This window comes from Ceratotherium simum, chromosome 5, assembly GCF_057802395.1.
Source record: "Ceratotherium simum simum isolate JZ-2026a chromosome 5, ASM5780239v1, whole genome shotgun sequence".
Taxonomy (NCBI): Eukaryota; Metazoa; Chordata; class Mammalia; order Perissodactyla; family Rhinocerotidae; genus Ceratotherium; species Ceratotherium simum.
The window spans coordinates 48,420,703-48,445,534 of NC_141904.1; the positions used below are offsets into that span (position 1 = coordinate 48,420,703).

Sequence of the window (24,832 nt, forward strand, 5' to 3'; positions counted from 1 at the left end):
CTAGAGAGCAGCCCTGGTGGCGAGGGGACTGCTCCAAGCCTGGCAGGGGTTCTAGCCCAGGGAGGTGAGCAGAGGTGGCCCAGAAGCAGGGGAACCCCCAACCCAGCAGATACCAAGCTCCAGGCAATGGGTGCACTTGCTTTACACATTGTATGGATCTGAGGCTGCGGGGGCGGGGGGGGGGACCTCGCATGAGGCCTAGGGGCTCAGGGCTGGGGGCTGCAGGGGTGGGTCAGCATGCAGAGGGTGAGGCCAACAGGCCAGAGGAAGAAAGGAGGAAAGCTGGGCCCTGGGCCCCTTCTGGAGAATCCAGGGAATATCTGAGAAGCCAAGAGGTACCTTGGGCTGCTCTAGTGGCCCTTCCTATGCTCAGCTGTTGGAGGAGGGGGGTGGGAGTCTCAGGGCCCTAGGGCGTCACTGCAGGGGAGCTAGGGGTTGAGGTAGCAACCAGCCTTCCACCTGCTCAATATAACAGCAGGCAGCTCCTCTTCCACCATTGTCAACTGTGGCGCCTAAGAGAAGCAAGGCTGAGAGAAGGCAAAGGCCCAAATGCCACCTGGGGACTGCATCCTTGGAGAAGGGAGACACAGAGGGGTTTCCAGATGGCAGTGAACGTCAGCTGAAGTGCCCAGACCTGGGTCTGGTGACTGAGGAGACACCAGAGAAGGTTTCCGAGCCATGGGAGCTGCTGGAAAAGCTCACGCTGCCTCTGCAGCCTGCAGAGATGTGTAAATAAAGCTGAGTGCCTGCTCACACCTGAATGACCTGAGATGACCTCAGCCTGCCCCCTCCCTGCAGCATTTATGTGGACAGTGATGCACCAATCGGTGACACGTGGTGCAGGCCAGGCTGAAGTTCCCTCCCTGACTTTTCTCCCAGCCTGAATTAGGATGAGCTGGAGGGAGAGACAGTGGCCAAGAGGCTGAGGGGCAGCTACAGCTGGGGCAGGCCAGCTGGGCCTAGGCCTGCTGCTCTCCACTCCCCTCCACCCCACCCCCTGGCTTTCAATAGGCCTTCAACGGTGGGAGTCCGGTGCCGAGGACACAGATCATCATTATACAAGGACGAGGATCCATGCTGACATGGGGGAAGGAACACAGGGTCTTGGAGCAGCGAGGCGGGGAGAGACTACAGAAGGCCCTGCTGTGGAAGCTGAGTACTCACTCTGCCACCAGGTGGGAACAGTTGGCTGACCTTTGCCCTCAGGGTCCAACCTATGGGCTTCTCATATATAAAGTTATGGCAAGGTCATTCTACCCATACAGGCCAGAGCCCTCGTGTGGCCGGGCAGCAGAAGCCCAGAGGGGCAGGGGCCACCTGAAGTCAAACAGAGAGTCAGCTGGTAAAGCCTGAGGGAGTCCAGGCCCCGTTTCCATCTGCCCTGCCAGGTGCCTCCCTGACCCCTGGACCTGGGCCTCCACTAACCCTGTATGGAGAGGCATGGTTGCTGATGGTGGGGATAATTTCTAATCCTGGTGGGCACCTGTCTCAGTCCCCAGGGTCAAAATTCACTGCAGTGCTTCAGGGCAATGACAGTGTGCTCTAGCTACTGTCCGGAAAGGCCAGAGTCAAGGAGAGCCTGACTCCCACTAAAGTATCACAGAAAGGACACCTCCCGGCCCAGACCAAGCTGCACCCTCCCCCCAGCCTCAGGCTGAGTCCAGCAGCCCCAGCTTCAGCGTGGGCAGAAGCTGTTCTGGGCCCTCCATCATCTGACCCCAATATCATCCCTTCACACTCCCTCCATCTTCCTTGGGAGCCACCCCAAACCTCTGGATGGAGGCAGACCCTGGGGCTCTGCACTTCCCACTATAAACTGCCCTGAGTTCCCCATCCCACCCCGTCTGGTTCACTCATCTCCCACTCAAGCAGCCCAGGGAGCAAGGGGCCTCCAAGGCCCAGGAAGGAGGAGGCGTGGGGAAGAGAAGTGTTTAATTAAGCACCCAGGCTCTGCCCTGCCTTGCGGGGCTGTGAGAGCTGTGTCTGCAGCATTCCGGGCCGGAGGGTAAGGAGTGGCCTGGGCAAGGGAGGGCGCCCCCAGGGACGGCACTAGAGTGTCAGAGGGCAGCAAGGAGGCTGAGGGGCAGTGGCAGCACCAGGAGCAGGGCCCTGGCTGGAGCTGGCCGAGCCTGCCGGTTGAGGCGCTCCCAGATCCAGTGCTGGTAGGAGGAGATATGCAGGTAGATGGGCGGGGGCTGGCTCTTCTTGCAGCCGGGGCCCCAGCTCACCATCCCCACCAGGTACCACGTGCTCTCCACAGGACAGACCAAGGGCTCACCACTTGTCTCCTGTGGGAGGGGGAGGGGAACGAAAACATGTGGCCCCAGGGAGATGGAACCCCGCTCAGGGACAAGCAGAGTGCCCTCACACCAGATCTTCTCCACAGCCCCCGAGGGTCAAAAAGCTGAGAGGTGCCCTCAAGGTCTAGACCCAGGAGACCTTCCTCAGAGTGCTTCATCCCCCGTCTCTCTCATGCCAATCCTCCATCCCTCATTTCTTTAACACCCACTCTCCCTCTTCCCACCATCCCCCATCCTTCTCTCTCAACTCCAACCTCCATCCCCACTCCCCATCTCTCTCACCCAACCCCATCTCTTTCCTCCATCTCATCTCTCCTCCCCATCTTCCCATCTTCCCCCTCATCACCCCTGCTTGTCCCTCCCCATTCTCATCCTCCTCTCCCTCCTCCCCCTCCCTATCCCTTCAGGTCCTGCCTGCCCTGTGCCCTGAGCCCCACTCCTGGCCAGGTGCCCATGGAGGTGAGTGAGCAAGGGGGAGAGGTGCTCACATAGCAGAACTCCTCCCTGTCCAAGTCCTCCGCACAAATCATCTTGGAGGTGACGATCCGAACCAGAGAGGGGATTTTGGAGAGCCTGTGATAGACGTGGTCACACTCCGTGCTGTTCAGGATGGTGACTTCCTTCTCCTGAATGGTCCGGAACTGGGGCCATCCACCTGGGGCACAGGGGACCCTGTTCCGGCTTGGCAGTTTTGCTGCCACCCACTGCTACCAGCTTTGTCTCTGTCCTCCCTTTTCTCCTTGTCACTCCTCCAGCCTCTTCTACTTGCCACACAGCAGCCCTGGAGATCTCTCCAGGCTCAGATCACCCACCACTCCAGGTGACACTTCCCAAGAGCCCCTCAATCTAGAAACCTAGGAGCAAGCTGCCCACCATCAGGCCTTGCTGGGCCTGGTCTCACTTCCTGTAGAGTCTAGCCCACAAGTCCATCCTCCTTCAGCATCTTGGCTTTCGTCCTTCCTTCTATCCCGAATCCTGCCAAGCCGCTCTCGGGTCCAAATCCCTCCTTTTCTTCAAGTCCTCCCCACAGGCCTCTTCCTCCCCTGAGCTTGCTGGACTCCCCTCCGTGGGTCCCAGGCACTGCTTACTCCCCTCCTCCCTCTCATCAGTGTGTCTGTCCCTAGCCTGAGCTCCTGGGGCACAGAAGACTTCCAACTGTTCCCAGCCATTCCCCAGACAGGCCATGACAGGGAAGTCAAAAGGCCACCCTCCCACCCCCCTGGGGCTGGAGCCCTGTGGGCTGTTTTTAGACAAGTTGGCTCTATGAGGCCACAGGGAGAGGCACCTCTCTCGTGGGGAAGGGACAGGGGCTCCCTGAGGAAGTGGACATTCCTGGCTCCTGAGGAAATGGACCCTTGGATGGGCCTGGGACAATACTCCTAAATTGGGATGACAAGGGATTGAGGGCCACTGCGGGGAGAGGGGAGCCATGAGTTGACCCAGAGTGACTCCCAACCTCTGGGTGCAGACTGCCCTTAGCCAGCCATGTGGGGGTCTTCTGGGGAACTTTTTATAGACACAACCCTGCTCTTCTCACCTCTGATGTTCTGCTTCAAGTCGTGGATGCCCTGAGATTGTGTGCAGACAGCCAGATATTACTGTATGCCCCCTCTGCCTTGAAAGACGTCCTCTTCACATGCCCTGGCCTGGGCCTGAGGGTTCATGGGTAATCTAGGTCCCCTAAGGCCTGAATGGCCAGGATGCGCTCACTGCTGAGACCCTCAAGGGGAAGGAGACCCCAGAGATTAGAGCCCAACAGGAAGGTCCAGGGGCAGCAGGCTCCCTGGGAAACGTGTCTGAGAAACATCTGTCCACGGCAGACCCCAGCCTGCACCTGGTCCTCTCCTATACCACCCACCCCGGCCCTGGGAGGCTCTGACTCACCATCAGCCCTGGGGAGGCCCCAGCCCGTCACAGTGCAGAGGGAGTGGTCCTTCACTGCATAGTCCAAGCCAGGCAGGCAGATGGGCCAGACGTACTTGTTGTACTTGAGTGCCCACTCAAGCCTGAGGAGGGCAATGTTGTTGGCCTGGCCGATCCAGGACCAGTACCGACGAGTCCGGAACTTGCTGTTCACGATGACCTGGCTTGCCGGGACGTCAGAACTAGTCTGCGCTGTCTGGTCAATCCATGGGCTCCCCACCCGCACTGAATAGATAACGTCCCGCCTAAGGGAACCGCAAGAGGAGTCTGCCATCAGCTCCCGGCACCCCACCCCAGTCTCCATCCCCTGCCTTCCACCCCACTGTGGCACTTGGAGCAAATCCAGAGAGGCCACCCACCTGCTTCAAGCCCCCTGAGCCCACTCGTCACAACAGATGTGAACAGGGCCCCGCACACACTGTGTGCTCCAGTACTCACAACAACCCTGCATGTTAAGGAGGAGGAAACAGAGAAGCCCAGTGACCAGCTCAAGGCTGCACAGCTAGAAAGTGGTGGAATGGAGACGTGGACCCAGTTCTCTCTGGTTCCAAACTCTGGACTCTGTCCAGTGCCCGGCACTGGGCCCTGGAAGTGACAGAGGCTCTGTGCAATCCGCCATGGCCTCACCTTCCAGCTTCCTTTCCCAGCAAGCCCCTGGAATCTCTATGTCGGCCCTGAGGCTTGGAGCACACTTTTCCCCTGGTTAGCCCTCACGGCCAGCACAGATGTTACTCTCGGGCTGATCCTCTGGCCCCGGAACCTGGACATGCCCTCTCCCTTGTCCCCACACTGACCAGGCTCCCCTATGAGCATCTATCTTCTTGTCTGTCTTCCCCAGCAACCTGAGAGAAGGGATATGTCCCTTCTCTGCCCCCAGTGCCCAGGCAGGGCCTGGCTTCAGAGGAGTTTCAAAGGCTGTTGGTTGAACGAAGGAAGGAACGAGTAAGTGAAGCAAAGGGTGCGGAATGAAAGAATTAGGACCTTCTTTCCGTGGCTAGGAGGAAGGAGGCCTGAACAATGGCTTCCAAGCCTCCATTTCCTATCCATGGAATGAGTGCACAGGACTGAGGGGCCAGGTGAGGGAGCAAGCTCCTGCTCCCGGAAAGAATCTGCAGGACTCAGCCCCCATCTGCTTGGAGCTGGGGTGAGGCTGGGCTGGGACTGTGGGGTTCCGCAGAAGGCACAGCTGCTGCTGATGGGCCAGCTGGCAGGATGACTGGGCCCCCAGTGGCTCCAAAGGCCTTTCTGCCCACCCACCGAGGCCCCGACTCACTGGATCAGGCAGTGGGCCACGGTCAGCACCCACTGGGAGGCAATAAGGGTGCCTGCACAGATGTGTGTGCCATTGGCCCGCACACTGACCATCCACGGCCACCGCCGAGCCATGGCCTCTGGGTCCCTGAGGGTGGGGTCCTGCTCGTAGGAGAAGCCGCAGGCTGAGGAGGAAGGCGAGAGCTTGATGAGGGACCGGCCCTTCCAGCCACACCCCATGACACCATTCCCTCCCCTCCCCTCAGCTTTTACCTCTCCCGCCGCTGGCCCGCACACATCCAATGATTCTCCTTTCACCGGTCATCACATACTGATGCTGTCCCCTTGTGGACTGGGGTGTCCAGCCTCAGAAGGGCCTCAGTGCCCTCCAGGTATCCCTCTCCCTGTTCCCTATAGCCCAGGCCCCAGAGTACACCCAGCTGACCAGCCTGGTGTACCACTGGCCCCTTTGTCCTGGCTGAGCAGCCCCTCAGTGCTGGCCAGACCCTTCACGAACTCATCCGTGTTTCCATCTGGTTCCCCTACTTAGCCAAGGCAGACCCCCTCTCCCTACTCTGGGAACTCCCTCCTGTGATTCAGTGAGAGAAAGGCAGTGACCCAAGAAAAAAATGGGCAATGTGCATGAACAGACGCATCCCGAGGTGGAAACAGCAGCAAATGGTCACAGAAGCTGCCCAGGCCCATTAGTCCTCAGGGAAGTGCAGCCTGAAGTAGCAGTGAGGTTCCACTCCACAACACCTGCCTGCCAAGCAAACTAAAGGTCCCTGATGCCAGGAGTTGGTGAGGATTATTGCCCAGACCACTCACTCACTGGGAGCCTGGGGCAGGGCAGTCAGGGCAGGGCAGGCAGGGCAGGGCCCAGGGCCCAGGGCCCAGTGGAGAGGCCAATGGCCCCAGAGCCAGTTCAGGGAAGTGGGAATATGCAGCCACCGACCCACCCCCCAGGATGGGAGGCCTGGCCCACAACAGGTGCTCAGTAAACACTCCCTGCCCCTTTCTCCTCTGTCCCTTCTGTTTGTTTTTGTGAGGATGATTAGCCCTGAGCTAGCATCAGTTGCCAATCCTCCTCTTTTTGCTGAAGAAGACTGGCCCTGGGCTAACATCCGTGCCCATCTTCCTCTATTTTATATGGGACGCCGCCACAGCATGGCTTGACAAGTGGTGCGTCTGTGCGTGCCCGGGATCCGAACCTGAGAACCCCGGGCCACCGAAGCCGAGGGTGTGAACTTAACCGCTCTGCGGGCCAGCCCCTGGATCAAAGGTTCTTAAAACTGCTCAAGCATCTCTTCTCCACACCCCCCAACCCCCCCCCTCCCCCCCCCCCCCCCCCCCGTGGAGTCCAGTACTCACTGGGAAGAAAGTCGATGTTGGCTTTAGAAACAGAGTACTGCAACTGGAGGGTCGAGGCCTGCGGCTGCATGGTGGGGGCCTGCCGGGGAAAGCGAGGCCCACCTGAAGAACAGGTGGCACTGGGGGCACAGGGGGTGCCAGCGTCAGTGGGAGCAGGCATGGATAGCGCCTCTGGTGCTTCGCCTGCGCCCAAGCAACCTGCGGAAGGATGCAGAGGATCAGAGGCTGCCCGCGGAGCTAAGTGGGATGGGGACGGGGATGGCAGGGAGGGTCGGGTCTCACCCATGGGCCTCAGCAGCAGCAGCAGCAGGAGAACGGCGGGGGCGTAGTAGGGGGCAGACGTCCCGGGGCCCCGGGGACCCTGCCTGCAGGCCCGTGCCCTGCACCAGGGCTCCATCTTGAGGTAGCAGTGACTGCACTGCCGTGCTCCTCTCGCGGCGGCGCTCCTGGTGCACGCCCCACGGCGGCGCCCCCCATTGGCCGCCCGCGACGGCCTCAGGTGTGTGGTCCGTGTGGCGCTCCTGGTCCCAGCTTGCGCGGCGCCCCCCAGTGGTCACCCGCGAAGGTGCTCCTGGTGTCCGGCCTGCAGGGGCTCCCCTAGTGACTGTCCTCCCTTATGCCTGATGGCGCCCCCTGACTGCCCTTTTTCTGGCCTCACCTCTGCCCTCCTTGACCCTTCCGTCTCTCTCACTCTTTTTGGCCAGTTTCCTGGAGTCCCTCAACCTAACCTCGGCCCTCCTGTACCTCCTCACTCCTGCAGCCCACTGCCCTGGGCTGGTTCATGCTTTCATCCCTCCCCTGGTGAGATGGAGGCCCAACCCCTGGGGCTGGCATCTGGGATTTCCAAGCGGCCCCATTTTCCCTCCAGCCTGGTAACTGCAGTAGGGCTTTGCCTCAAGGCACTGAAATTAAGCAGACTGAAATGTTTTCAATAATGATTTTTGAAGATTGTATCATTTTAAGCAGCCTCTCCCCAACAAACTCCATTCAGCAAACGCCCTTCACTGACAGATCCATGTGCTTAGGAACAATGGCACAGGTGAAGTATCCATTCACAGAGAAAGAGTGATGGTAACCATCAGGTGCTTCTGGGAACAGAAGGCCACTTTGTATGTTGGAATTTGGGAAACATTTTGATGGTTCAATGACATAGATGATGATATATTTAAAAAGTAGTGTGGGGAAATTCTATGAGAAGCTTTGGTTCAAAGCTGTTGGAAAATTCTAGCCTAATAAAAGATAAAGTGAAAGTTAAATCAAGCCAGACATTCTAACTTGCTAGGGCCTGTTGTCTTGGGAGAGACATTTGGGCTGGCCAGTCAGTGCTTCAATCTCTGAGAAAACAGCAAATCACACCCACTACCCTTCTGGCACTGAAAGGGCAGGGGTAGCTGGCCACTCTGAACCCGAAGCCCACAGGTCTGAGGGGCCCCCCATGCTACCTCCACACAGAGGCAGGGCTGTGCCCTCTCAGTCTGGCTAGAGTCTTGCTATCCAGAGTCTGATGGAGGTCACAGAGGCAGCTCAGGAACTCAGGGTGCGGTCACCTCACACAAGTCACCTGAGCAGGCACTCTGCCTTTCTCCCCCATCATCACCTATTTCTGCCAGGGAGAGAGGAGGAACTGGTCAGCGTCTGTAGACCTTTAGGGGGATATGAGAGGTTGGGAGAGGCCCACAAGTTCTGGAACAAGGCCCACAAGTGCAGATCTGGTCATTTTGAGTTTCTTGGGAAGAGGCCAACCCTCGCAGGAGGCCTGAGGGAAACTGTTGGTTAGACACCCAGGAGGGTGCCATGGGGATCTGAGATTGCTGGAGTGCTGGGATGACTAAGCAGGGACTGGGGTCACAGTGTCCATCTCAGTATTTGGCAGAAGAGGAAACTGCAGCCCAGAGTGGGGAACACAACGGGCAGGAGTAAGACTTTCAGGGCAGGCTCCCCTTGAGAGGACAGCAAGGCCTCTTGGGGGTGGGGAGGCTCGAAGGGTTCCAGCCAAAGTCAAGAAGAAAGACGATGATTTCAGTGGTGCAATGTTCAAGAGCATCTTCATTGAACAACTGAAAAAACAGTGGCTCTGGGACCCGCCCCCAAGGGTGCTCTGCCCTGATGGCCTGTGTCCTCTGGTCTCCACTTCTCCCAAGGCAGACAGAGTGAGAAAGAAGCAGCCTCCAGCAGTGAGCACCCTGGACACATCATTCACAGGAGCCACAGGGAGCCCAAGGAGACCAGCAGAACGTAGCCAGTGAGGAAGACTGGGCTCAGGAAGGCAGGGCCAGCCCTACTGACGAACCTCACGTCAGAGATCTGCCTCTTGATCCACTGGGTGAAGTGGGAGGTGCTGGTGTAGAGGCCTGGGTAGTGGCGCCGGCCACAGCTATAACTCCAGCTCACCACCCCCATCTGAATCCAGGTCTTGTTCACTTGGCAGACGAGGGAGCCACCAGAGTTACCCTGTGGAGAGGAGGAAAGGAGGCATAAGGGAGGCAGCAGGAGGGCCTCACTGCAGGCCCTGGATAAACTCACACCTTCCTGGGCCATATCTTTAGCATGAGCTGTATTAGGCTTCCCCAATACTGAAGCATGGCTATGAACCTGTTCTGTGACATGGAAGCTCTGCCCTGGGGCGCAAGCTCGGATCACACTGGCCTCTCTCTTCATTCTCCTGATAACTGTCTGACCCTAATGCCCTAGTCCCCTCCTCTGCCCTCCCCTTAAATTGTGGTGAGCCTCCAAGGTGTTGCCCTTGACCTTCTTTTCTACAGTCCTGCTTGTAGAGTGAGCTATTTGAAATGCAAACCAGCCCCTCTCTTTTTGTGCAAAGGTGCATGTATAAGAATAATGTTTACAACAGCATACATCAAAAGGTAATCACTGTTATTTCTGCTGATGGTGGGTTTATGATTTTTTTTTAAACTTTCTTTACATTCTTCTGTATTGTTGAAAAGTTTTATAAATCAGAAAAACAGCTCTCTTTCTCTCCATATATATTTTTTAATGTAATGCAAACCAAGATTTACAGGACATAATCTAATGAAGAATGCATAAGACACTTAAGGAAAAAAATAATAAAACTATACCTAAGAACATAAAAGAAGACCTACGTTAATATACAGACAGACTGTTGTTCTTAGATGAGGCAACTTAAAACAATGTAAAAATGTCAATTCTCAGCATTTGGCTTCCTGCAGTATGGAAGACTAGATATGCTACCCAACCTTGCTGAAGATAACTAAATATGTGAGATTTTTAAAAATTATCATTTTAAATGCATGGGCGAGCTGGCAAGAAAATGAAGGCTCCTCAGAGTCTAAAACCCAAGGGAGGGCTGAAATCCAAAGAAGTCAGCAAAGCCCAGAAGATGGCTTTTGCCCAAAGGCCATTTGCCAAATGATCTTTAGTTTTCACAGTCTTGTTCACGGGTGCAGGAGACAAAAGGCAAAACCCAGGGCCTAGCCAAGGAGGGTTGTCTAAGAGGAGAGCTCCTACAAAAAGTTAACACCTCCAAAAAAGGACCATGCCTTCAAGTGAGGATAACCTGGGAAAACCCACCTTCCTGTGAACTTGCAATTTGAATTCACACTGTCTGGGTGGTTCAAAAACCCAAGCCAAGGGTGTCATTTAAAGTGGTCCTGGGTTGGTCACATACCCAGGTATCTGGCAGAAGCAAATATAGATTGTGTCAAAGGAATCCACGTTTCAAGCCTTGCTTCAGAGAATTCCCACAGAGAACACTCTAAAGAACATGTCCTGGGGCCGGCCCCGTGGCTTAGCGGTTAAATGCGTGCGCTCCGATGCAGGCAGCCCGGGTTCGGATCCCGGGCGCGCACAGACGCACTGCTTCTCCAGCCATGCTGAGGCCAGGTCCCACATACAGCAACTAGAAGAATGTGCAACTATGACATACAACTATCGCCTGGGGCTTTAGGGGAAAAATAAAAAAAAAAAAAAAAAAAAGAACATGTCCTCCCTATTAAAAACATCACTGCGCATGGGTCTGGCCCCATGGCCTAGTGGTTGAGTTTGGTGTGCTCTGCTTCAGCAACCTGGGTTAGGTTCCCACGTGCAGACATACACCACTAGTCAATGGCCATGCTGTGGTTGTGACCTACATACAAAAAATAGAGGAAGATTGGTAACAGATGTTAGCTCAGGGCGAATCTTCCTCAAACAAACAAACAAAAATCACTGTGCACACAGGGAAGTTGAGGCACCACAAGCAAATGCCAGGCCGCAGAAAAATCAAGAGCAAAATCAGAGACTTCATGGCCTGAGATTCGGGAATTATCACACAGAAGCTTCAAAGTTCCTAGTAAGGCACTATTTCATGGGCTTCGTGGTAAGGGTACCAGTGTTGGTTGCGTTATTCTTTATTCTCAATGCATATTTTATAAATATTCTTTTGTCTCTATTCAATAGAGAGTAAAAACAATTACAAATTATAACAATGTCACTTCTCCTTACATTGATCTCTAAAGTTCAAGCAATTCCATATAATATGCCAACAGGGTTTTTTCAAGACCATGACAATCTGATTCTAAAATTGATCTTGAGGATAATAGTCCATGAATTCTACAACAGGTTTGAGAAAGAAGAGCAAACAGGAGAGTCAGGCTGGGGCAGATTTGACCTGCCAGAGTGTTAAATATATTTCAAAGCTATAATTATAGAAACTGTGGTTCTAGCATAGAAACAGAAAAATAGACCAAGGGGGCAATGGAGAGCCACCCCGATGGCTGCATGTGAGGAGACTTGGCACATGCTCCAGAAAGCATCACATCTGTGGGAAAGGAGGTCTCTGTTGTAAAGGGTGGGGAAACTGATGGGGAAAAATGAAGTTGGATCCTACCATAACAGAACTCCAGAGGAATTAAAACTGTAAATGTGAAAAGTTAAAACAATAAAAACACGTAAGGCCATGACTCGATGACTTGGGATGAAGTATATGTTTTAAAATAAGACTCAAAACCCACAAACCTGAAGAGGGGAAATGTGTTAGGCATAATTACATCAAAATGAAGACTATCCGTTCAGTGAAGGATACCAAATCTCATTGAAGATAGGCGATGAATTAAGAGAGGGCATTTGCTTTGTCTAAAACCAACTTGAGGTCAATATTTAGCATATCTAAGGAAACTCTGAGAATTGTCAAGCAGAGAAAGAGAGGTGAGGGAGATTCGAGGGTTTCTACGTCTAGGAGATTGCTCAGTTGCCAGCTCCCTGACAGTTTGGCAAGGCAGGGACCCCCATCCCCCAGGAGCACCGGAGGAGGGAGATGCAGGAGGGCTTGGTGAGGTTTAAATCATATCGATTTTTAAATTGAGACTTGTAATAGGACAAGGGGTTTAATAACTGAAAGTGACTGAAAATTATGGACTCTGCCCAAAATGATGTTTGGGGAAGATTTGACATAGGGCTTGTGGGGGCAATGACTTGAAAGAATAAAACCGTTTAATGTGGATTCTCTAACAAATTGAGATTCCTCAACAAACAAATACAGGAGGGGATATGCAGCGCAATATTATTTATGCAAATTAAAATACACATATAGCAACACTATGTATTTTTCAAAGATACAGATATCTTTAAAGACATATGTGAAACAGATCTGAGTAGGTGCCTCTTGTGGGGAGAGAAAATGAAAGATGAGGGGGAAAATCAAGACAGTGATAATCAAGCTAGTGATGATGGTGTGAGGGCCCTTATCTGAGAGATGATTAACTGGACTCTGGGAGCCCAGGGAAAAAGAGAGCTCAGAGAGAGGATAGGAAAGAGATTTGTATGTGGGCATTCTCTTACCACAGTGCCATAAAACCAAAACCCAATAACAAAATGTGAACTACTCTATCAAGGAAAAAAAAAAAAATTAACTTTCAAAAATGTTAAAGTAAAAACAGAATTAAAACCTACAATTAGAGTGCAGAGAGATAAGAACACCACATATGGCAAAGCCCATGGGATGTGGGCCTGAACTGCACACAGAAGAGTCCTGGTCTAAATACTTTCAATATCAAACAAGAGAGAAGGAAAACAAATTTTTTGTTTCTATCATCAATTGTTTATCACTGCACATTCAGCTCAAGACACTTGAAAAGGAATTAATAAAGACAAAACAGGGATAATTCATGCATTAGAAAGCAGAAAAATCATAGGTGAGAAATGAAATCAACAGCTTGTTCTTAAAAAAACAAAAACAAAATAGATAAGCACCTTATAAGTCTTACTAAGAAAAACAGAAAGAAAAAGAAAATGCAAATACTTCATGGTGTGAGTATAAAAGAGACTAGAACCACATGCAGGGAACATACACTTTTTCAGAATCTGAAGAATGTTTATAACTTCCTCTTTATGAATTTAAATTCTGGATGAAATGAATAATTCCTAAGAAAATGAAAATCATATAAGTCCAATAACCATGGGCAAAACAAATTAAAATATTGCCCAAAAACCACCTCTCAAAGGAAAACAGGCCTATGTGGTGTCATAGGCAACTTCTATCCAGCACTCAAGGAGCAGATAATTTCTGTTATTCAAATGTTCCAGAATATGGACTAATATTTTTCAAGTGAAGCATAGGCCTGATTCTATAAGTTGACCAAAGGGGTGCATTCCTCCAATGGAGCCCAGTCTCGTTGGAGTCAAAAAACAAAACACAACACAAAGGCTGTTGGATTGTGCTGTATCGGTTGTGCCACACAGGACTGCCCATTCCTAGGCCAGTACCTTTCCGGGGCCTGCCCAGGGCCTAGCACAGGAGTGTCTGTTGGATGAATAAATATATTAAACATATTCTAAAAAAAGATTTTGTAAATCTGAATTCAACAGATTAATGAAACAAAAGTACACCACAACCAGGGAGGGACCATCCTGGCACACAGAATAGACAGACATGAGGAATCTGTTCAGGGAACTGACTCGGCACATTGAGTTAGAGCATAGACTCATGTTGGTAGCTGCAGAAAACACATTTTATGAAGTAGGGCATTCATTCCTGAAATAAAACGCCATAGTAAAACAGAAAGGAATGACTCTCCCCTGACAGATGAGATGCCAAATTAGCACCATGCTTCATGAGGAAGTGTGAGAAGCATTTCCAGGAAGGTCAGCAACAAGAAAAAGCAGAGCTACAATTCCAGGTTGTTCTGGGAAGAGGTAGCCAAAATAATGAAAAAAGTAAAAATCATGGAAATAAAAGTGGCAAAATCATTACTAATTGCAGCTCTATGAGTATAGGCCTGGAAAGCCCAAGTGAGTCAGACAAAAACTCTCAGATGTAATATAAGAGTTCAGTAAGGTGAACTCCCAGATGTTTTCAACAAGAAGAGGAGTCTGGGGGTTGAAAATGAAGGAAGGTTCTCGTCCGGCTAAGGAGGAAGCTGTAGACATTGATTAACTCCAGGCGTTAATTCAAGTTTAAACGTGTGTATGGAAAATATAAGGTGACCAGTAGAGAATGAAATTGAGATACAACAACTTCTAAACCTCTACAGGGGAAAGGTGGAGTGGAAAAAAAATCAAAACAAGACATAAGGTGAAGGGACAAAAAGAAACGTTCTTCTTGGTAAACGGATTAAAGGACAGTCTCCCATGATGTGTTGAAAAATAGCATCCAGCTTTATGCTGTTTAGAAGAGACACACCTAAAACAAGATGGCACAGCGTCTCCCGGAAGACAGAGCAATTGTTCTGGAATATAGTTCTTCACATTGCAATAGACAAGAAAAAGAAATAAGAGGCATACGCATTGAAAAGGAGGCAAATTTCTCATTGTTTGCAGAGGATACGTCTCTGGGCCTATAAAGTTAAAGAGAATCAACTAGATCCGGGTAGGTTGCTTATTACAAAGTAAATACACAAAAGTCAATATATAGTACACACAGAAAATGCAATGAAAGAAAACATACTGCTCACAATAGAGATATAATATAAAAACCCAAGGAATTAACTTAAGAAGCAGCGTGCAGGAACTACACGGAGGAAGCTATAAATAGTCTATTTTCCTTAAATTAATCCATTAATTTCCACCAAAATCACCACATGATTTTCTTTTTGACATTATTCTAAGATTGCTCAGTTAGAATGAACATGGGAGAACAGCCAGGTAAATTCTTTAAAAGAAGAATAATGAAGGAGGACTTGCCTTACCACATACAAAAAAGAATTATAAAGCTACAATAATTTAAAGAGTGGTGGTGGCATAGGAATAAGACTGCACAGGGCAGAAATAGACCAAAATAAGAAGGGAATGTAGAGTGTAATAAAGAGGGCATTTCTAATTCATTACCAAAAACACATAAGTATTCAATAAAAGAGATTTTACAGAACTGGCTACATCTGAAGAAAAAAATTTGTAAAAAAAACAAAACTGATTCCCTCTCTCAACCTTCCAGATGAATCAAAATTAAAATGTTTAAAGAAAAGCATTAAAAACATATTTGACTAAATAATTTTGTAATTTTACTGTGGGAAAGGTATTTCTAAGCACAGCACAAAAACTACAGTCATCAAGAGAAATAATGATAAATGTGAACACATTAAAATTTTAAATAACTCTACAGGAAAAATTTCACACCAAAAAAAGGGAAATGATGGACGAGAAGGATAAAATATTGTAAAGCATTTTACAAAGGGTTAAAACTTCTGGTTCCCAAAGTTTTTTGGTAACTTTTTTTTTTTTTCTCCCAAAGCCCCAGTAGATAGTTGTATGTCATAGATGCACATCCTTCTAGTTGCTGTACGTGGGACGCGGCCTCAGCGTGGCCGGAGAAGCGGTGCGTCGGTGCGTGCCCGGGATCCGAACCTGAGCCGCCAGCAGCGGAGCACACGCACTTAACTGCTAAGCCACCGGGGCTGGCCCTTTGGTAACTTTTTATTTTGAAATAATTTGAGACTCATAGAAAAGACGCAAGTATAATATTTTTACCCAGATTCACTACATATTAATGTTTTACCATATTTGTTTTATATTTGCTCTCTTTATATGTATATGTGTATAAGTGTGTGTATATATGTGTGTATATATACATATATACACACACACATATATTTATGAACCATTTAAAGTTAAGTTGAAAAAGACATGATGTTCCTTTGCCACTAGTTACTACAGCATATAATATCCAGAGTTTATACAAATCAATAAAAGCAAAAGTAGTTTAATAGAAAAACATGGGCAAAGGACAGGGAAAAGCATAAATAGTACATTGAACCCAGCAAGCATCTTTATTTGGACTCCTTTTGTCCCTTTAAAATTTATTTAGAAGGTGAGTTCTTTCTCTGACCCCGGGTAAAAACTGGGGCAGAACCCCAACGTTTTGCTCACTGTGGTTAATGTAATCATAATCACTATGATTACACTGTCACATAAACAGTTCAGAAATCAGAATATCCCTTTCCACGCAATAATCACAATGCTAGACTTGACTTAAAGTAAAACTCCTGCCCCTCCACTGCCATCTAGGGCTTGGGCAAGCAGGAGGCCTGGGAAGGAGGAAGCCAGGTCTGATCTGTCTCCTTCCCACTCCTCCAACCCCATCTTGCTATCCTGTCTACTGAACAGGCCAGGTTGAAGCAGGAGAGCGAGGAGGCAGGAGAACCAGCTTACCTCACGGGCACTTCCTGCTCTCCGGGCTGGGGAAGATGACTCTCCCCCCGGCTTCAGGGAACACACAGCACACTCTGACTGATCCTGTTAAAACGCCTCCCAGGAGACTTGCAGTGTGGACAGGCACCCTCCACCCCATTGGAGGGGGAGGGGTGAGAGCACAGGAGCAGCTGAGAAATCCTCCTCACAAAATCACCTCCCACTCTACTCTCTTGACCATTTGATACACACATGTAGTGGAATGGCGGTCACACAACTCTCTTTGAATCCTAATCCTAATAGTGTGTTTTGATGCCTTTAAAGAAACTTCACATTTAATATCCTGTTACACAAGCAATTTACAGAATTGCTCAATTTCATGAAATTAAAGCAAAAATACAAGTTTTAGTCTACCAAAAGAACAAAAGTTAAAATAAAAAATAATGCCTAATGCTGGTGATGATGTGGGGAAAAGGGCATTTATATACAGTTGGTATTGATATAAATGGATCAAATCTTTGGGGAGGTGAATTTGTCAATATCTATTAAAATTTTAAATGTGCATACAACTGATCTTATAATTACACTTCCAAAAAATTTATTCTAGAGAAACTTGAACAAATGTGCAAAGATATAGGAACAAAGATTTTTACTCTGGCATGGCAGAAAAATATTGAAATGAGTTTAAATGTCTATCAATAGGAGAATGGTTAAATAGATTATGACATAGCCATATGAAAGAAGCATTATTCAGTAGGAGAATGGAATATATTTATATGTACAGACAGAGAAAGTAGTCCAAGATACATTTCAAGTGAAAATAAAAAAGTTTGAGAATAAAATTATATTACAGTCTTTTGTTAAAAATCAAAACCAGAAAAAAACCCTAAAACTTATTTAGAGTTTTTTATATGTATAGAAAGAAGTATTAGAGATACAAACTAAACAACTTAGAGTGGAAATTTCTAGGTAATTTGATTACAGGAAAGTCCTGTTTTCTAATTTTTGCATTTACGTACTACATTGTTTTTTTAAAAATGCGTATGTTTCCTTCCAAAATCACAAAACATAATATTTTAAGATAAGGTAGTGGTAATGGAATCACAATAGTACAAAATTTAAGAGATGAATCCAAAGTTTAACTAAAAGATAATTTCATGGCTTTCCATGAAATTATTTTGTTTCCAATACTGGAAACATAAAACTAGAAAAAGTAAACCTTTTTGTTCAAGAAGACAGAAAAAGAGAACCAAATCAAGCCCAAAGGAAGTAGAAGAAAAATTAATAGATATAGAAAATAATAAAATAAACATTAAAAAAATTTAACTACATACCAGGCCACCAAACCAGTCTCAACATATTCCATGTAACTGGTATCATTGTAGAACTAATTTTATGACTACAGGGAAACTGAGTTGAAAATCAATAACAGGGCCGGCCCGGTCGCTTGGCAGTTGAGTGCGCGCGCTCCGCTACTGGCGGCCCAGGTTCGGATCCCGGGCGCGCGCCGACGCGCCGCTTCTCCGGCCGTGCTGGGGCGGCGTCCCACATGAAGCAGCTGGAAGGATGTGCAACTATGACATACAACTATCTACTGGGGCTTTTGGGGGAAAAAAAAAGGAGGCGGATTGGCAATGGATGTTAGCTCAGAGCCGGTCTTCCTCAGCAAAAAGAGGAGGATTAGCACGGATGTTAGCTCAGGGCTGATCTTCCTCGCAAAAAAAAAAAAAAAGAAAGAAAATCAATAACAAAAACAAACAAGGAGGGCCGGCCCCGTGGCTTAGCGGTTAGGTGCTCGCGCTCTGCTGCTGGTGGCCCGGGTTCGGATCCCGGGTGCGCACCGACGCACCGTTTCTCTGGCCATGCTGAGGCCGCGTCCCACATACAGCAACTAGAAGGATGTGCAACTACGACATACAACTATCTACTGGGGCTTTGGGGGAAAATAAACAAATAAATAAAAAAAATTATTAAAAAAAAAAAAGAAACATGATTTCCTATTAAAAAAAAAAACAAACAAACAAGGAAACGTGCATTTGGAAATAAGAAAAAACATTTCTAAATAAGTCATAGGTCAAAATGAAATAAAAATGAGAATTATATAAAATATCTAGAACTGGATGACAATAAAAATGATATATATTAAATATGTGGCATTAAGCTAAAGCAATAGAGGGAAATTTGTAGCCTTAAACAGTTTTATTAGAAAAGAAAAAAGACCAAAAATAAAATATCTTGGTGTCCAACTCAAGAAGTTAGCCCCCATGTATACAGAAATTTGATTTATGAGAGAAGTGGTGACAGTACAGGAAATGGTTTTTTCACTGAATGGCATTAGGACAATTGGTAGTCCATATGGGGAAATAAATAAAAATCGACCCCTATCTTATGCCATTCACAAAATGAATGCACTTGGATTCAAGACCTAAATGTGGAAACCAAAATTTCCAAACTTTTAGGAAAAAAATATAGGAAAATGTCTTTACGACCTTGGGAAAAGGAAGGATTTCTTAAATAAGACAAAAAAAGCATAAACCAGAAAGTAAAACATGGATATAGGTTTGACTAAAATAAAATCTAAATTGCTGTTCAGCAAAGGACAGTATAAACAAAATGAAAAGATAAATCAAAAACTGGGAGAAGATATTTGCAATATATACAATGAACCAGCATCCAAAATATAAAATCAGTATCAGTATATAATATAATATATAATAAAATAATATGATAATATATAATTATATAATATATAATAAAATTATATAAAGTATAATAACAAAATTATATAATATATGATAATATAACAAATAATATAAATATATAATAAAAATACAAAATCAGAATCAGTATCCAAAATATAAAATATAATAAAAAGAAAAAGGCAAACAATAGAAAAATGTGCAAAATATCTGAATAAGTGATCCGTAGAAGAGGAATCACGAATGGTGAACAAATGTATGAAAAGATGTACAACTGCACTAGTAACTGGGGACGTGCACATAGCAATCACAATGGGATATTATTTCTCTATTTCTCAGCCATCAGAATGAAAAACATCTTTATAGTCTGACACTACCAAAAGTTGGCAAGATATGGAGTAATGGAATTCTCAAGCACTGTCGTAGGAATATCGATTAATACAACCACTTTGGAAAACAATTTGGCAATGACTATTAAAGATGAAGGTATGCACAGCCTACGACCCACCAGTTCCTTACAGGACACATCCTGTCAAGAAATTCTGGAACGTGTAAATAGGGAGAAGTGTGTAAGAATATCCAGAGCAGCAGAGTTTGTGACATGAAAAAATTGGAAACTACCTCAATGTTAATAAACAAGAGAATGGATAAATTGTGGCATATTCACAAAAGAGAATATTGTAGATAGAGCTGTTAATTAATGGATTAGAGCTGCATGGATCATTATGGATAAATCTCAAAAACAATGTTGAATAGAAGATGCAAGAGGCAGAAGCATGCTTACAGAATGATGCCATTTATGCAAAAACTGGTTCTATCAGCACGTGGCCCAGATCTGGGCGTATCAGTGACGTTCAGAAGTGTTCAAATGACCTGAGAAGTACTGCCATTATTACCATCATTGTGGACGGGAACAAAGAGTATGTTCACCCCTATTTTACAGACTGGGAAACTGAAGCCCAGGAAAACTAGACTGTCATAAGGTCTCCCAGTGCCACGTGAAAAGGAAAACCTGACCCCTGAAAGCCCCCTCCCTGCCCCGGTCCACACACTCCACACCTGACAAGAGTCCATGCCCCATTCTGAGTAGGCACACAGCATGTCGCTCCCGATGAACTTCTTCTGGCCCTTTAAGAAGAGGAACTGGTACCGTTGATTGCAGATGTTATTGTTTATGATCTTGACAGCCACCTCCTGAAGACTGTAGGAGGGCTTTGGGGTCACTGAAGAGAAAGAGATCCTGCCTTGTCACCCCTTCAACTCCGTGGCACATCTCCATCTTGGAGTTGTCCACATTTGCTAACGTGGGAGGCAGGGCTATTTCCTGAGATGGTGATTTACAAAGGCCCCAGCCCACAGCCTGACTTTTGAAAAAGCCCAACCTCATTAAAAAGACTAAGCAAAAGTCTTCCAAGGCACTCAGAGCAACATCTAGGCACTGAATGAGGACAAGGAGAGATTACCCCAATAATTCAGATTCCTTAGGGGGAGGGGCTGAGAACGCTTTTGTGGCTACCTGGCAAGGTGGAAAGACCCTGAAGCCAGAGTGTGCCACCCCCTGGAAGGCGGGACTCCACAAAGGCTCCCAGATTCTAGCACCCTAGAGTGACACCAACAGGGACCAGACCTCCTGGAATTATCAATGCCTCAAGGTAACAAGTGTGTATGATGGCTGCCCAACGCCTCAGTACCTCCTGAAACCATGGCCTTTGTGCCACCTGTAGACAGGGAACCCCATTAATAGCCAAGGGTTAATTTCCTGCTGTGCTGCAAGGTGAAGCCTGACGTTGGATTTAACTTAACTTTGGGAACTGAAGTCCTTGCAGGCCATGTGTGTCTTTTACACTAGAGCACTGTGTGTATCTTCCTATCAACAGAGGTCAGGACAGTGTACAGCACGTGTAGGTGCTCAGGAAATGTTTGCTGGCAGAGTGAACGTGTGAATGAAGGGCTGAACGAATGAGCACGTGGTGGAGTCCTGTTCTGAAGAGGCAAGTGTCTTGGGAACCCTGCCTGCCTTCACTTACCTTGAGTATCTGTAAGTCCCCACCCGATCACCCAGCACATGGTTCCAATAGATGGCTGGAATTTGCTGCTGGGTAGGCAGACAGACTGGACGAGGGGGGACCATAAGACGGGGTCCCTGATCTTCAGGAGGGCAATGTCCTGAGATATGAGGTTGTTGAAATCCTCATGAATCACGATGCGGGTGACCACAAGCTGAGTGCCATTTTCTGGGAGGCGTTGGACTCCCACCCTCACAGAGTACTGTTTGGGGTCCGTGGATCTGCAAGGCATAGGTAGGAGGCAGACTGCCAGCAGTGAGGCCATAAATGGTTGGAGAGACACGGGCTGAGTACAGGGCCACCCAGCCAGGCCCCTACTCCTAGATCCCCAGATTCACCAGGGACCCCCCAGGCCAGAAAGCAAAACCCCTGGGCCTGGCTGGCCACCCTTACTGACCTCTGTAAGCAGTGCGCGGCTGTGAGGACCCACTGGCGGTGGATGAGGGAGCCACTGCAGATGTAGATGCCCAGGAATAGGATGCTAACCTGCCATGGCCATTTGCCTACCTCCACCAGCTTTCCCTTCACCATCTTGCAGGAAACGTTGGTCTGCCCACAGGCCTGGAACCAGGAATCTGAAGAAAAAGGTAGAAAGGGGGCCATGCTAGCCCCATGCAGACTCTCAGGCAGCAAAGGGCATTCCCCAGACCCCTGTACGCAGCAGACTGTCAAGGCAGAGAGAGCCGCCTCCCAGCCATCATAAGCAGCCACTGCCACATGCACATGTGGGGAAGGGCTTTTCCCATGGCCCGGAAAATGGCAACCAAAGGCCCAGAGGCAGCAGGTGAGAGCCCCAAACAACGGGGACCAGACAACCCCTCCAGGGCTTCTTACGAGCCATCACCCCAGGATTCATCCCTTCCCCTTCATTTACACAAGCAGATGGCTGGGGGAGAGAAGGAGAAGAGAGAATCATCAGAGGAGGGACTTGCCAGTTAAGGGATAAGTGAGGGGGCACAAGTGAACAGAGTTGCTTGTCAGTTGTAGCTAGAAAGCAATGGACAGTGATGTTGCAATGTACAACTCCAGGGCCTGCCTCCATAGACCACCACCCCGGAGGTGTGCTCTCTGTGACCACACAAGGAAGTGAGTAGAGATGCTTGTCAATTCCCTCCTTGACCCTCACTGGCCCCGACAGCAGGAGTGGGAGGAGAGAGGACTACACTGAACTGGACATGAGATTGAGATGTTGAACTGGACCACCTTGGACGGTTTTTAGTAACTGAACATCACTGAGGACAGGAAAGGGAGAAATTCTACAGCAAAGGTTGGAGACCAAGAATAAAGGCAAATAAAAAGGTTTCTTATGTATAGCCTGCTGTCAAGTCTGGGCTGGCCAACAAGCTGTTACATGCAGTCATGGACCTCCTCATAGATGCAAAACTGGACATGTGTTTACACTATCACAAGCTTGCATGGTTCCTGAAAGTCTGTTTCCCTCAGCAGCTCTGTTTCCAGTGCCAAGCAGAGCGTCAGGGACTCAGCAGCAGTAACCAAGGCTTGTCCCTGCCTGGGGGATCCATGGTGATGGTGGAGGGGGTACAACAATAAAAAACAAGGCTAATAACATATGGTGACCCCTGCACATTAGCAGAAACATGTACTGGGTCCGGCCTTATAGAAATCCCTCAGAGGGTCACAAACCATTGATGTTTGGGCTCATTCTATTATGTCCCAGGGCTCTGGTACTACCAGATTTAGAAGGCTGGTTCCCTTGCCACAGACTTCCATGGCTGGACACCTTTACCCTCAACCAGCAGCCTCCCACAGGGATCCACAGGCACCCGCACAAGCCCGCAGGTCTCCCTGGAGCCTTGCCTTGCCCTTTCACAGCTCCATTTTGGCCCATGTCCCTGTCCAATGGCTTGCTGTCTCCCCTAAGAAGGAGCCACATTTTGGGCCCTTCTCTTGACTACTTTGTTGTTTCAGATTACAGCCTGCCTCCAGCAAGACTGTTCCACTTTGAGGGGAAAGAGAGGGCTTCCAGAGGCTTGCCCTTTCCTTTCCCACAAAGCTGAGGCCCTGCAGAGCCAGGGTCCTGCAGAAAGAATGTTACCACTTAAAAAGTGACCTAGGGGGCAGGGTGGGGCATCGCCTCTGTGCTCCACACTCTCAGTGGGTTCCCCAAGCTCAGAGAACAGCACTCCTCAGAACTCACATCCAGGACAACATTGACTCCAACCTCCTTCCCCAAAACCTTTGGCAGGATGTGCAGGATTCAGCCTGGAGATGCCAGCACTAGGTGCCAGCATGAAATACAGCAGCTGAATCTGGGGGAAGCCATGATGGATTATTTGGGGGTGTGAGGTGTTGCAGATCAACCTTGTCATAGGCACAGCATCACTATTCCATACACAGGGGACACTCAGTGACTCAAACGGATTCCACTGCAGACCGCCTATACCCCTTCTTGGAGTCTCAGAGTCAGAGCACTCCCACTTACAGGCCATACTCTGATGTCACCGGCCTCCCTCACGCGTGGTGATGGGAAGACATGTCTTGGCTCATGACCTCTGTCCCTATAAGGTCAGAGGCCCAGCCCCACCCCATCACCATAGGCACAGCAGTCAGCTACGTGGAGCACAGCGCATCTTCACCAGCCCCAAACGGCACAGATGTCTGAGGGCAGCGCAGGGTAGGCAGGCACTCACTCACCCCCTCACTCAACAACATGCTGGTCTGGGAAGCAGAGTCACTCAGGGAAAAGGACAAAGTCTCTGAGTTGGAGGACACATTTCTACTTACAGATGCCAGACCAGCATGTTTTCTGCCAAGCAGCAGAATGGGCAGCTGGCAGGTGACCCAAGCCAGGGCTGCCACCACAAAGACTACATGTGGTTGGTAAGGGTGGGAGCCCAGAGACTTTCTGTCACATGGGGCCCCAAACTTTTCACCCCCCAAAGAGTTTATTGAAAACTGGTATTGAATCCTGGCTCCACAAGCCACTTAAGTTCTCTGGGCCTTGGTCTCCTATTGTGAAATGGGGACACTGGTAAAGCCCACCTCACAGCGTGTTGAGACGTGAAGTCATCTGCATGGTGCCTTAAGTAGGGAGAGCTGTCACTCACACATCACATCGTCATCCTCACAGGTCCTGGTTCTCCTGGACTGTGCCTCCCAAACAAGCTCATCTGTCCTACTGATGTTAATGTGTGTTCCCCAATTTTCAATAAGGCTCTTCCCTCGTGTTCACGGTCACCCTGCAAACTGGAATGGCCTTGATACTGTGTGGGTCCCCAGGCTTGGCACACCATGCAGTCTGGTGAGGACCTGCCCATCAGGATATGGACAAAAGGAGACCCTTCAGGCATGAGGACAGCTGACACAGGCACCCCGGCAAAACGACCCCTCCTGCCTCTCTCCCATGTCCCCAAAGCCCTACCTTGGACATAGAGGTGATTCCCAAGTCTGGCGGAAGACAATGGAGGCACGAGGCCCTGAAGATCTCCTGGCCCACATGCCATGGCAAGCAGGTGCCCAGCCCTCACTGGTCTTAATAATGAGATGTGGGGGCAGGGTGGGGCAGGGCATCTCCGCTGTGTGAGAATTCTAGAACTCATAGTTTGTTTATTCAAGGCAGCAGGGAGTAGGCCTCTGCCCCAGGGTTGCGGACTCACTCAGCTGGGGCAGCGGCAAGATGCTG

General features: G+C 48.7%; 2 protein-coding genes across 3 annotated transcripts; both read right to left on the reverse strand.

Annotated features, from left to right (window-relative positions):
• Nucleotides 1-1,850: 1,850 nt before the first annotated feature.
• On the reverse strand, nucleotides 1,851-7,035 carry PRSS50 (serine protease 50). The gene is made up of 5 exons (XM_087431728.1): nucleotides 6,846-7,035; nucleotides 5,497-5,659; nucleotides 4,185-4,468; nucleotides 2,789-2,955; nucleotides 1,851-2,288 (listed from the first exon to the last, which is right to left on the reverse strand). The coding sequence occupies exons 1-5, from the start codon at nucleotides 7,003-7,005 to the stop codon at nucleotides 2,058-2,060; spliced, it is 1,005 nt and encodes a 334-aa protein (XP_087287854.1). The 5' UTR covers nucleotides 7,006-7,035; the 3' UTR covers nucleotides 1,851-2,057.
• Nucleotides 7,036-8,798: 1,763 nt separating this feature from the next.
• Nucleotides 8,799-24,653, reverse strand: LOC101404246 (Putative serine protease 46). Of its 2 annotated transcripts, none has more exons than XM_004419971.3 (5): nucleotides 24,572-24,653; nucleotides 21,587-21,764; nucleotides 21,151-21,410; nucleotides 20,183-20,346; nucleotides 8,799-9,296 (listed from the first exon to the last, which is right to left on the reverse strand). In XM_004419971.3, exons 1-5 carry the CDS (start codon nucleotides 24,651-24,653, stop codon nucleotides 9,042-9,044), a joined length of 939 nt encoding a protein of 312 aa, XP_004420028.2. In that variant the 3' UTR covers nucleotides 8,799-9,041. The 2 variants fall into 2 exon arrangements, with proteins under 2 accessions (XP_004420028.2, XP_087286990.1); XM_087430864.1 differs by having other exon boundaries at nucleotides 20,183-20,367.
• Between the last annotated feature and the right edge of the window lie 179 nt (nucleotides 24,654-24,832).

Coding starts and splice junctions, on each gene's coding strand:
- PRSS50 (XM_087431728.1), bottom strand. CDS start 7,005: ATGCCTGCTCCCACTGACGCTGGCACCCCCTGTGCCCCCAGTGCCACC. Junction 5,660..6,845: donor CAACATCGACTTTCTTCCCA/GTGAGTACTGGA, acceptor CTTCCTCCTCAG/CCTGCGGCTTCTCCTACGAG. Junction 4,469..5,496: donor GTGGCCCACTGCCTGATCCA/GTGAGTCGGGGC, acceptor CGGTTCCCTTAG/GCGGGACGTTATCTATTCAG.
- LOC101404246 (XM_087430864.1), bottom strand. CDS start 24,653: ATGGCATGTGGGCCAGGAGATCTTCAGGGCCTCGTGCCTCCATTGTCT. Junction 20,368..21,150: donor GGGACTTACAGATACTCAAG/GTAAGTGAAGGC, acceptor AGGGGTGACAAG/GCAGGATCTCTTTCTCTTCA. Junction 9,297..20,182: donor GGGGCATGGACTCTTGTCAG/GTGTGGAGTGTG, acceptor TCCTCTCCACAG/GGTAACTCTGGTGGCTCCCT.